The following is a 12,358-nucleotide window of genomic DNA, read 5'->3' as shown; positions in this document are numbered from 1 at the left end:
TTCATCTTTTCTTGTGGTGGACCCTGACGGTGCTGTGAGCAGAGCAACGTGCGCCCTTGCCCAGACGTTTCCTTCCTGGTGGGGTAACTTGGTCAGTCCCCAGTTTCTCCTCACTCAAAAACCTGGCACTGCTTGTGCTTGTGATGCGGGGCAGCACACCCGCTTCTCTCCTGCTCACCAACCTCCCAGGCCAGATGTAAAGAGTGCGAAACCACAGCACAGTGCTGGCAAGGCACGCTTTCTAGTCTGTAGCAGATGAGAAGAGATAAAAGCAGCCTGTGTGGGTGCTGAGCCCCAGCAGCACCAGTCAGCCCTGACCCTGAACCGAGGAAATCACAGCTCACATCAAAGACAACTTCTAAGGACTGAAGTAGCCACTCAAACGTGTTCAGGAAACTGAGCGGAAGACCTCCGAGTTGGGCAAAACCCAAACAAGGAAGCTAGTGATTTCATTTTGAAAATTGCTCAGACTACACTGTGAATTAGTATTTGCCCTTAAAACTCTCTGATTTAGTTTCCCTTAAGCTTCTTCATTCCCTCTGCCTCTAATGATGCACACAAATTATGTTTACTTCAGCAAACAGATGAATAAAATCCTGCAGGAGGGCACATACAGGACTGCAGCCAGATTGGGCTTTTGCCTTCCTCCCAGGACACCCATGAAAGCTATAGATGTTTCCAGTCCCTGGAGAAGATGTGTTTCTTGTCCTCGTCTGTGAGTGTGATATTATAGTATCCTATAAATGGCAGGTAAAACCTGAGGGAGTAATTGCTGCTGGTACTGGAGCTTGCAAATGAAAAGCAACATCCAATAAAACCTAGGTGTGTGAATAATTAAAGTGGTAGCACGGGACAAATAAACTTAAGAAATGAAAAGCATAGGACAAAAAAGAAAAGGAGTTATGAGTGGGCAAGAGAAAGTTAAGGACAACACTTGGGTTACTTTTCCAAATATGCAATTATTTCTGCAGGAACTGTTATCCTGCAAGATGGCACATCAGAAAATGATGTCTCTGCTAATAAACGATTGAAACTATTGCAGAGTGCATTTCTAGCCTTTAAAGTAAAAATAATGTGTCTTTAAACCCAAAATGCTACAGTTTGTGGTAGCCAAATGAAAAATTCTGTTACTTTTATTAAAGCAAGGAAAACTAACTAGGACTCAGAATAATTTAATTTAGAAATAAATTTATTGTATGAGCATTGGTGGGTCACAGACTCCACAGATAAAACTTTTAAGCCCCTAGGAGCTTTGTCACCACCTCAACACCTTACTGAGAAAACACCCCATCATTAGTGATAGGTGTCTATTGGATAACTGCCAATTTACCTGCTTTTACCCACAAGAAAAATGTAGCAGGTTACTTAGTTGTCATTACTGCCTAAACTATGTTGACCTGCACCCAGAGATTTGCTACAAAATCAGGCAACGCAGTAATTGGTTTGCTTGCCTGCCAAAGCCCAGGGATCCAGTGGTCTCTAGCTGAGGGGATTTTAAATACCAAAGGACTTGGAAACTTCAAAATGTTTTACTTCAGGTATCTCACTTTGGTGTCTGCAGAAGAAACACGATACTGTTCTTTCTTTAGTAATTAATCAAAGATGTGGGATGCAGAACATTTTCGAAGTATCATTTCTGTCCTTATTCTGTAACCATTCATTCTGTAATTTGAAAGGCTAGAAAAAAACTTTCAAAACATTAATACTCACTCTCGATGCTTGTGAGGCTGTAAGACCCTTTGGTGGTAAGCAGCACAGGAAATCTACTCAGGGAACAAACGACTCTTGCAGACACTAAACGGAACAGGTGAATGTATGTATGCAGTGCTTATGTGTTAGTCTTGTCTTACCATCACAAAAGCCGCAGTCCTTAGCGAAAGTTTATGGGCATTTGCTAACACTGTGAAATTACAACAGAGCAAGTTCCTGCTTGCCCTTTGGGCCGTTGTACCTGGAGAGGTATTTTCTGCATCCACCCCACTTGGCTAACAAATTTGCAAAAGTGTCATTCCAGTCCTCGTAGCTATTTAATTTACATGTTTTCTGCTCATCCACAAATGCCCAACAATGTATTTTTAATTCTGCTAGGCTGAGTTAAAAGAATTTAATGATTTAAAATGGAGGCAGAGTTTGTAAGGCAGAGAAAGAATATTGTATCTAATCTTTGCTTGCAGAGGTCACAAGGACTTCAAGGGCTACTAGAAAAACTAGACCGCCTACATAAAATATACAACTGATGTTTAAATTAACTAATTTTACCGAAGACTTGGGACAGATAAGAACATACACATGGACAATAGGGGTGGCAATGTGGAACCTGCCGTAACTCAGCCATGCTTCACCGTGTGCCTGTGCCCATAATTCAGGTAGAACCCCAGCATCCTGAATTGTGGTAGCAGGAAGAGTAATGTGGAGAAATAGGGATTTAAATGTATATTTTAATACAATGACTTTTTTTTTCCCTGGTATACCTTGAATGGCTTTATGAAACCCAGGAGCAAATACTTAGAACAAAATGACAGCTTTTAGATACTTCTTTTGTGGTTATATTAAAATCTTAACACCTTTCCCTAGATATGCAAAAATGGATCATATAAAAAAAGGCAAAAAGCAAGCAATGATTATTTGCAACTGATAAACTAGAAAGAAAACCTGTAAAGCTAGTGAGTCTAGCTCCCAGGACATTGCTGGCCTGTTAAACAACACAAAGGTGGGGCATATTTGTGTGGGTTTTTTATGCTCATTAATCCAGAGATACACAAGGAAAATATTTTCAATTGCACTTCATCCAGTTAGAAGATGTTGACCGACAAAGTTTCCTCGGTATTAGCAGCAATAGCTTAATACATTATGGGCCCAAATCCAGTCACCCTTAATACATAGCGGCCCAAACTTTTCAGAAGAAAACTTTCTTTCAGTTCAGCCCAAACTTTTCTTTCAGAGAAGGCAAGGGCAGGGAGAAGGGCAAAATGAGAGGGAGAGGAAAATCCTTCTATTAAATGCTGGATACTTTGATATGGCTTTGCACAATCCTACAGGATCTCTGTTGTCTGTTTTCTTGAAATGCTGCTGTCAGCAGCAGTCATTAGGCCTACAGGTCCCTATTAGCACAGTTCCTGTGCAATCCCACATGGTCTACAGCCAAGTCTGGATGTAAACAATTCTGTAAGCCCACTCAATCAAGTAGAGATTTACCAGAAGGAGCTGGATTGACAAGGTCCCTGCTATCAGCAATCCCAAAGCACTTGTATCTTGATGAGGTGACATCCTGTGGTATGTCCTGGAGCTCTTCCCTGATCCATTCTGCCAACACCAGGTTACTCAACAGGGACGCAGGCTGACACTGCTGTGATGGGCTCAGGTCACCCGAAGGTGATGCTGGAGTTCTAAAAGAGAAAAAAACACAGTAAATCCACTTTTGAAGCCCAGTCCGCACACACGGTGAGAGAGCTGGATTTCTTTCAGACCTGTCTTCTAGAGAGGGGGAAGAGAAAAAAAAGGTATCACCTTACCTGTGGGCCAGGATGGCAACAGATGTGGGCACCCACAGTGGGTCGATATTCCCGGACGGTGTGGGAAAAAGGCGGTACAAGTTGAAAGTCAATGAAAGGCAATATAGGAGCAAACTAGAAAGCTATGTAAAAATACATCAGCAGTTAAAAATCAGTATAAAACACCAGCTTAGAGAATGTCCAAGATGTACAATGATAAAAAAACCTCACAGAGTAAGAAGATAGAAAGCTGAAGTTTATGTTAAGGTTACAATTAAAAGAAACTCAACCAAAGGAAAAGTAAGTAGTATTCTCATGCATAGTACTTCAGAACAGCGCTGGGTGCATGGAAATAAATAAGCTGAATAACACAATACCTTGTTTACTCATAAAAAGTAGTTTTATCTGGCTAACGACTATAAAAACCCAATATGCTAATATTTATGTATACACTGGCAGCATAGATTCTTGTAGTCTTTACAATAACCTGTATTTCTTAGGAAAAGCTATTGAATTTCCTAGAAAAACAAATGATGAGTCAATGTATAGGCAGATGTTACTTGTAAGCCTCTAGAAGGAAAACAAAAAATCCAAACCATTGATTTTTAAAAAGAATTTGTTTTGGTGCAGAAAGGGAAGAATAGTTAATGTTTACAGTTTAAGTGGCCATCAGAATCACACGTTGTCCTGAAAAATTGCATCGAGCACTTGAATTGTAAACCTTCAGGTATTTGTCTATACTGCGCTGTGGTTACCAAAAAAGCTGTATTCTTGCAATAAATTCTTACTTTTGTGTTTCATACACAAACTTAAAAGGTGTTTTGTTTAGATGGACCAGCTTTAATGGGAAAAGATGAGCAAGAGAAGTGCGAGTTTTACAGTTTTGGATTCAATAAGCCTGAAGCACAGAGGGTGCTCTGAAGACGATGGCAATTTCAGAAGCATAGGAGAAGTTTAAGCACAAGAAAAAACCTGAAAACTTATACAGTACCTCTGTGAGCAGAGCTGTGTAATAATAGGTAGGCTTTACTGAATATCAGGACAGCAATAAGCAAAACCAGCCAGCTTTCCAAAGTGTGAAATAAAACTACCATATTAAACAGTTGGTGATCTGTCCGGCTTGACCAATCCCCAAAGTTTATCAACATGCATACACCATGATACCTTTAAAGATAAAAGCTCAGGGCTTAAAAAGAATGGACTTTTTAAAAGATGCTTTTAGGGGGAGGGAAGAGGGATATTACCAAATGATCAGGAGACCCCAAGTTAAGGACCTTTTTAGGTAGGATATTTAAAAAAGAGAAAAATTGTGAGTACTTTCACTAGAATTCAAGCAAGACAAAAGAACTTGCTGTGAAAGGGCTCAAAACTCTTCTATTTGAAAAACAAACCATGTGCGCCACCTCCCGGGGAACAAAACACAGAGCACAGTAACCACCCTCCTGCGGGCTCTCCCAAGGTAAGAAACAAAGACTCTCAGGGTGGCTGGCTGTCTTAGGGACAGGGACATTCAATGTGTATTCCTTCTTGTTTTGTAGTTTAGGGCAGTAGACAGCAACAGTCCAAAATGTTACTTGAATCCATTCCAGATGATCAGAAGCTTCATCTTCTCAAGTTAATGTTTTCTGTGCCGGATTTCTGTCCGATACTGAAATGAACTGACGAAAAGTTGAAGCAAGAACATCTCAGTTGTTTGGGTGTAAGCAAGAAAAATCACCGGGGAGCTAAACTTGCCTGCCTCCTTCCTTTCCCTCAAGGTTCAGATGAGATCAAGTGCAGTTCTGCTTTCTTGTCAGAGCTAAAGCCAGAAGTTAGAATTTAAAGTCCCAAAGTACCAGGAAGAATTTGGATGGGTATAATTTATTGGTTTGGAAGTTCATCTTAACAGGATTTAAAAAGACACACTTGAAGAGGTTGAAATAATTAATCATTTATTTTAAGCAGCAGAAAATTTGATTTTTACATAGTGTTTATCTGAAAATGGCAAGACCTGAAAGTACAAAATATCAACTTTTGGAAAATTCAGTAATGAGGCTTGACAGTAAGTGGGATAGACATCCTAACATCACCTGAAGACTGAATTAAAAAGACTGTATCCCTTTTTTCAAAGTTTTGATCCCATTTTCCTTTCAGTCAATGTTACACCTCATCAATTAAAAAAAAAAAAAAATCAGGTGAACAAGTGCCTCTACAAGATGGAATAATTTCCTTAAAGGTGAAATTCTTTCCATGCTTCCTAAAGAACTGTCAAATAACAGTTGATGTAGTGTTAAAGTCTTAAAAGATTTCTGCATCTCCATATAAAATTTTCAATAAAAAAAATGTAAACTGCCCGTTTCAGATAAATCTTATTTAAACACTCAACCTTGTATAGTTTATGCACACACAGAGTATTGGCTAGCAAAGCAATTTTTCCCAGGACATATCGCAGTAATCTATGCCTTGGTGCTATCAAGAAATTGTCAGTTGTCTTTTCAGTAGCACTTCAACATGACATGCTTAAGTCCATTTTTTCCCCCAGAATTTTCCAAATACGGCCATTTAAACTTTTAACTACGTAATTCCTCTCTAACAACACAGGAGTAAACATTCTCTTTGCAGGTTTAACATGGCTCTGTGAAAATTTCCCTCTTCAAAGAGGGATGTGATGAGAGGATAGTTACAAACAATGCAGTTTATTCAAGTATTTTGCATAAGTACACATCGCTGTAAAGCCAGAGCGGGTGGAGTTGCTCAGCTGGAAAAAGCAGATGTATCAGTCAGCAAGAAGAGCCAACAGACAGTAAGGGTCCACTACAGTTGGTGGTAGGACAAAAAAAGGCAAGGCCTTCAAGGGGCCGTTATCTGCTTAAGGAGTGGCATTAACTCTCACAGCTCCTTGTGGTCTTCCCCTCCGCCCCTGTATTTCACAAGGACACAGAAAAAGGAAAACGTACAGAACCACTGAGGAAGACCAAGCAGTTAAGTATTTCCAAGTGGGAAGTGAAAGAGGTCTAGGAAATAGTCAAATGCACAAAGGAATTCTTTGCACACAGACAAATTCAGGGAACACTGACACAGATTAAGTTTTGGCTCTAATTTTCCTCCTAATACTAATGCAAGTATTTTCAACCTAGAGTTAATTTCTAAAGCATTACAAACTACTCTAAAACAGGTCTGTGAACGGTCACCAAGAAAAACATATCTTTTGTTAGAAGGCTGAATTTTGGATGTAGAAGTCTTCAGCTTTTAGGAACTTTCTTTTGGGGGGGGGGGAATGAGGGGGTGTGCTGGTTTTGGCTGGGATAGAGTTAATTTTCTTCACAGTAGCTCGTATGGGGCTGTGTTTTGGATTTGTGCTGAAAACAGTGTTGATAATACAGGGATGTTTTCATTATTGCTGAGCAGGGCTTACACAGAGTTAAGGCCTTCTCTGCTTCTCACACCGCCCCACCAGCCAGTAGGCTGGGCATGCACAAGAAGTTGGGAGGGGACACGGCTGGGACAGCTGACCCCAACTGACCAAAGGGATATTCCACACCCTACAACATCATGCTCAGCATACAAAGCTGGGGGAAGAAGGAGGAAGGGGGGGACGTTCGGAGTGATGGCGTTTGTCTTCCCAAGTAACCATTACACGTGATGGAGCCCTGCTTTCCTGCAGATGGCTGAACACCGGCCTGCCCATGGGAAGGAGTGAATGAATTCCTTGTTTTGCTTTGCTTGTGTGCAGTTTTCGCTTTGCCCATTAAACTGTCTTTATCTCAACCCACCAGTTTTCTCACTTTTACCCTTCCGATTCTCTCAGTGGGCAAGAGGCTGGGTGGGGCTTAGTTGCCGGCTGGGGTTAAACCATGACAGGGGGCCAGAAGACAATCAGAAAAATCAGAAGATTTACAGCCAGTGAATTAGTAGGACAGCAGCTATACTGAAGTACATTGATTTTAATGTACTTATGTACATGATCATAAATTACAAAAAAAGGAGAGAGGGCTACTTGCTTTTAAATGCTGAAAATTACCTTCTCTGTTTTACTTTTTGGCTAGCTTAAAAGAAATTCTGCACGTGCCTTCGCAGTCTAATCTAAAATTCCCAGGATTTCAAAAACTACCCAACCACAAAGAACCAGCCAAAGCCTAGATACAGCGAAAAGAAAAAAAAAGCAAACACAAAACATTCTTATATTACTACTGTACAGTCACCAATGTCAACATGTTTTAAAATAGCATGTTTTGTTGCTTACAGACAGACTGTTCCTAGGGGTGAGACATATCACCATGTGCTTTGTTATACAGAGAGGGGAATATTCAGCAACTGGCCAATGATTCTACTTAAAAGATGATCGTGCCCCTTATTCACCTGTGAGTGGATAATTCCCAGTAGAAGCAATGGGCACCTTAGGGTACACTGGCTTTCAAAATATTCAGACAAGTGAACCCTTACCAAAGAAGCCAGGTGACTGACTGACATTGCACTTACAGCAGCTTGTCAGCAACTGCAGTCACTCTCCCATTCTGCTCTACCAAGGTGCCTCAGCCTTGATCTGGAAGTCTCGTAGAAGACTCAATTATTTAGCATCTCCACATTTCACAACACCAGCCAGCTTCAGCTCACCGCAGCCCCTCTGTCAGTTAGTGCAAGTCGTAGCAGTGGCTTTTGCGGTACGGATCCATCTCATCCAGGGGTTCGGCTGAAGCCAACAATTATATTTCAGATAACGTTCCCGAGGAGCCATTACCAGGACTGGATTACTCACAAGCCTGGCCTAGCGTCTAATTAGGCCCCAGAAGCCAGAAAATCTGACTGGCTTAGAAGATTGCTCATATCCCATTACCAATCTCTCTTCACTTCTCTGAACAGCAGCAAGAACTTCAGCAGCCAAAAATGAACAATTTATCAATCAGGGAGTCAAGTTTGACAGGAACTAATGTCTTGGTAAACTGTACAGACCTTTCTTAAAAGGATCAATCCATTATGCTTTTACAATTTTTAACAAAGTGAAGTTAAGGGTGGCTTACCTATTTCTCTTTCCATAATTTCCTTTACTTTCACCTCCATAGGTCATTGTACCAGCCCCCTTCATTATGCAGCTCATATTACTACTTATATATACGAGGCTCATGTCTGAGATCAGGACATGACAACCAACTGACCTAGTTGTTGGAAACCTCTACAGAAATCAAAGAAGCTTTCAGCAGCACAATCATTCTGGATTATCAGAAAATTTAAGGACCACTCTCTCTCTGAAAATGTGCTGTGTTAAGCAACTCTCATAAGCCTTTTCATATTTAAAAGGAAAAGGTTAGTATACAAATGGCTCATCCTTCAGTGAAACATAGCCAGCCGATACACAGCAAGTAACTGTGTAGAATACCCATAGGTTGACTTTAGTTGATAAAGAGTTAACTGTTGTTAAGCAACTGATACGTTAACAAGAGATACCAAAACCGATAGCTCTGATTACCACTAGTTAACCTGCACAGCATCAAAGCTGACAACTGAAATGGTACACTGCCTTGATATATTGCGTTCAGGTTGATCCAACATACAAATCCTAAATACAAGCTCTTTCACCTTAAAAACAGAACAATTCCCTCTACCTAACTTCTTTTACAGAACCTGAAAAAAAGGCTTATTAAAATTCTCCATCTATTTTCTTCAGCATTTCATCTATTTTCTTCAGCATTTAAACTGAGCCAAAAAGCTCATGATAATGTTTCTAAAACTTGTGAAGGCAGTGGGATAGAACTAACGTATTCCCATGCCTGAACTCAGGTTTAACTACTTGAACTCAAATCACACATCTTCAAATCCCTAATGATTGAACTGATAGCATCAATTATCTAAAAGGCTGCGTCCAATGAAACACAGCTTTCTGACATTTTCATGGTACATGATATTGCATTCACATTAGGAAAATACTGGTTCTGTAAGAAATATTGAAACGTGTACAAGGAATGATTTGGAGCGCTGTGATGTGGAGCATCCTGTCTTCCATAATAAATAGGGAATATCTTCCAGTGCCATCTTTACTCAAAGCTCTGTTTTTTTGGCTCCCCCCCCCCCCCCCCCCCCTTTTTTTTAAGGTATGGTTTACTTTTATCTCTGAAGTTAGTTAACAGGAGTATAAAATACCTCACAGCACTCTCCTTTAAAAGAAAATATATCAGGGAAAGATCACTAGTAAGACACGCTTGGTAACACAGTAGTCTATCATTGTATTTCATCTTTCATAGAAAAATGCTCAAGAGCATTATTTTTCTTAACGTGCTGTAGGCTAAAAATGAACCCTCAAGGGTTTCTATTGCTCTTCTTGTTGCCGGAGCAACAAAGCAATACTCACCTGAATATCTGTCAGTGTAAGCATCAATTTACAAGCCGAGATGAAGTTTGTGCTGCTAGCAGATGTCGCTAACAACCTTTTTACTATAAGCCAAATTTTAGTGGCAAGGGATGCCATGAAAACTCAAGAATATATTACTATTTCATTTGTGCTACTTGATTATTGCTCATATAATTCAAGTGTTTCTAATAAAATGTCTTGACCAATGACATTCAAAGTGAAAGGATAAAACTGAATGGCTTTTATATGCAATCTAGTGCACTAAAAAGCCTTTGTTAAGCAACTCAGAAGAAATCTCGCTTGTCATTAGAAAGCATACTAGGAGCCTTTCCCAATAAATTCCTTCCTAAAACTCTTTGCGGTAAGTAGATAGGAGGGGGTGGGGAGAGGGAAGCAGCTAAGAAACATTTTAAGAGCATCCAAGTGTTATTACTTTCTGAATTGAAAAAGGGCTCATTGTTTACCACTGTATCAATCCAAACATTCACACTGTGTTTCTGTTTGAAACAGGTGACAGAAGCATTACTTATATTACTATACTGTAGAAGAAGGAATACAACTTTGAAATTATTTGTTACGTGTTAAACCAAACCCAGGAGGATGATATGGAACCGAATCACAGAATCGGAACATCACTCTCTCTCTTTTAAGAGCAAAGTCTACTGCTTTAAGAAAAACTCAAGGGAACAACTTCTTGTTATAACATGTACTGAAAATTCTAATTATAAGACATTGAGAGAGAAGTACGGAAAATAGAATAGGGAGAAAACACCTAAGCTTTATAGTTTCTTACATTCCTTATAATTCATCATTTTTCTCCCCTTAAAAACTAAGAGGCAGAAGAAGAAGGAAGCAAACTCGAAATTTCCTCCTACTTCCAACTCCTAATTCCAAGAGAAATAATTTTCAGATGTTGGATCACAACACCAATTATTTCACTCTATTCAGCCAAGCAATCTGAAAGTGCAAGAATTGAAAAGGAAAGAATATCACAGGCACTTCCAGTTATGAAGTGAAATACACAAGTTAGTTTAAAAAAAATCAGTGTTTTATTTTCACACACATTATGTGCACCTCTGTAAAAGCACCATTCCTGAAAAAAAGAAATCTTTGCTTATTCCATGCAGAGTCAGACACAGAGGCAGTGTGAATCAGAAAGCTATATGAAGGGATCATAGGCAGAAAATTTTCTAGGCAAGGGATTGGGAGATTCAGAGCTAAGCTTTCTTTTTTTTTTCCTCCTTGTTTCCCACACAGATATGCAAACTGCTCTGCAATCAAAATGCAAAGGAATTTTTTTTCCTTTTTTTTTTAAAAAAAAAACACAAACCCAAATAACTAGTAGTTATCACCGGACTGCTCAACCTTGCATTCTTTATCTTTCAAATCCAGTATACCAGTGTTATAGAAAAGTAATGGAGGTCCCACAACGCTCACTGACTAGATACAAGAAAAATTGTCCTATCTGCAAAGACAATACCGTGTTCTGACCTCAGCATTAAGATCTACACTTGCACAATGGAGGTCTGGCCAAATATATTCTTCCCTGCTCTCTCCCGCTATTGTTTTCAGTCTTACCACATGTTGGTTTTCAGGTGGTCAGTACACACACTTTTCATTCGATTAACACACCAGTGAAGCTAAACTAAACACCTCCAACTGCTGTTCAAGTTGAAAAACAAGCCAGCATTAAGACTTTCACTTCACAGTCTGTCCATCAAGACAGATACTTTTCCCTTGAAATTCTAGGTTGCTGAGCCAAAAAAAAGGGTTGTCTTTCTCATTTTGTTGTTTTCTTCTTGTTACATGCTCACTAGGAATACCAAAAGAGATGGCAGAACACAGACCTTAGCTTTATCATCTGTCCATACACATGCAGACCAGCCTTTTCTAAATATCAGTCATCCTCAACTCAAAAAAACCCAACAAACCCCACAATCCCCCCCACATTAGGGGGAAAACTGAAAGGCTTTTTTTGCGCACCAAAGTGGAAAGTCATGAAGTATTAATTTTTATAAAATCCACTACTTCGAAGCTAAGGACTTGCATTTGGTTGTATGGAGCATCTTGTGCTTCAAGACCAGTTCTAAGCCACACGTTTACCAGTGGTAGCATCCTTGTAAATTAAGAGAGGTAGTCTTGTTTTACACTAAGGCTGAACAAGTTTGTTTCCCAGTTTTCACCTCCTCAAACGATTTTGTAATGACACTCAGGAAGGGCGACCCTCTCAAGTGGCAGCAGTCATCTTGAGGGAAAAAAACCCCACTAACCAACATTTCTTCTTGACCTCACTTGCTTTTCTCTGCTGCTTAAGTCTGACCTTTCTCCCTCCCCCGCACCAAAAGCACAGTTTCAAAATGAATTGATGTAAACAGAAAGCAGTATTCATTTAATGCAATTAATAAGAAAGATTATTAAAGTTTTTTTCCTCTTTTTCTACAGTCAGGGCTTGATTAGTTAGAAAATACTGACAGCTCCTTTTTTTGTGAAAGAGGGATGGTCAATTTTGTTCAGACAGTGGAAGAACATCATGGTGTGGGTTTTT

At 39.7% G+C, this 12,358-nt stretch overlaps 1 protein-coding gene across 1 annotated transcript in view; it reads right to left on the bottom strand.

Moving 5' to 3' along the window:
- Positions 1-8,535, bottom strand: part of FAM3B (family with sequence similarity 3, member B) — a 22,240-nt gene extending 13,705 nt beyond the window's left edge. The window contains exons 1-4 of the mRNA XM_009328039.1: positions 8,489-8,535; positions 4,583-4,655; positions 3,513-3,634; positions 3,196-3,386 (exon numbers count right to left, since the gene is read on the bottom strand). Of these exons, the coding sequence (XP_009326314.1) occupies positions 3,196-3,386; positions 3,513-3,634; positions 4,583-4,655; positions 8,489-8,535 (433 nt within the window). The remainder of the gene's footprint in view (positions 1-3,195; positions 3,387-3,512; positions 3,635-4,582; positions 4,656-8,488) is intronic.
- Positions 8,536-12,358: the final 3,823 nt, after the last annotated feature.

The sequence above is a fragment of the Pygoscelis adeliae genome, unplaced genomic scaffold, assembly GCF_000699105.1.
Source record: "Pygoscelis adeliae isolate BGI_AS28 unplaced genomic scaffold, ASM69910v1 Scaffold154, whole genome shotgun sequence".
NCBI lineage: Eukaryota > Metazoa > Chordata > Aves > Sphenisciformes > Spheniscidae > Pygoscelis > Pygoscelis adeliae.
Note: the sequence above shows the minus strand (reverse complement) of the source record. Positions and strands in the feature narration are given on the sequence as shown.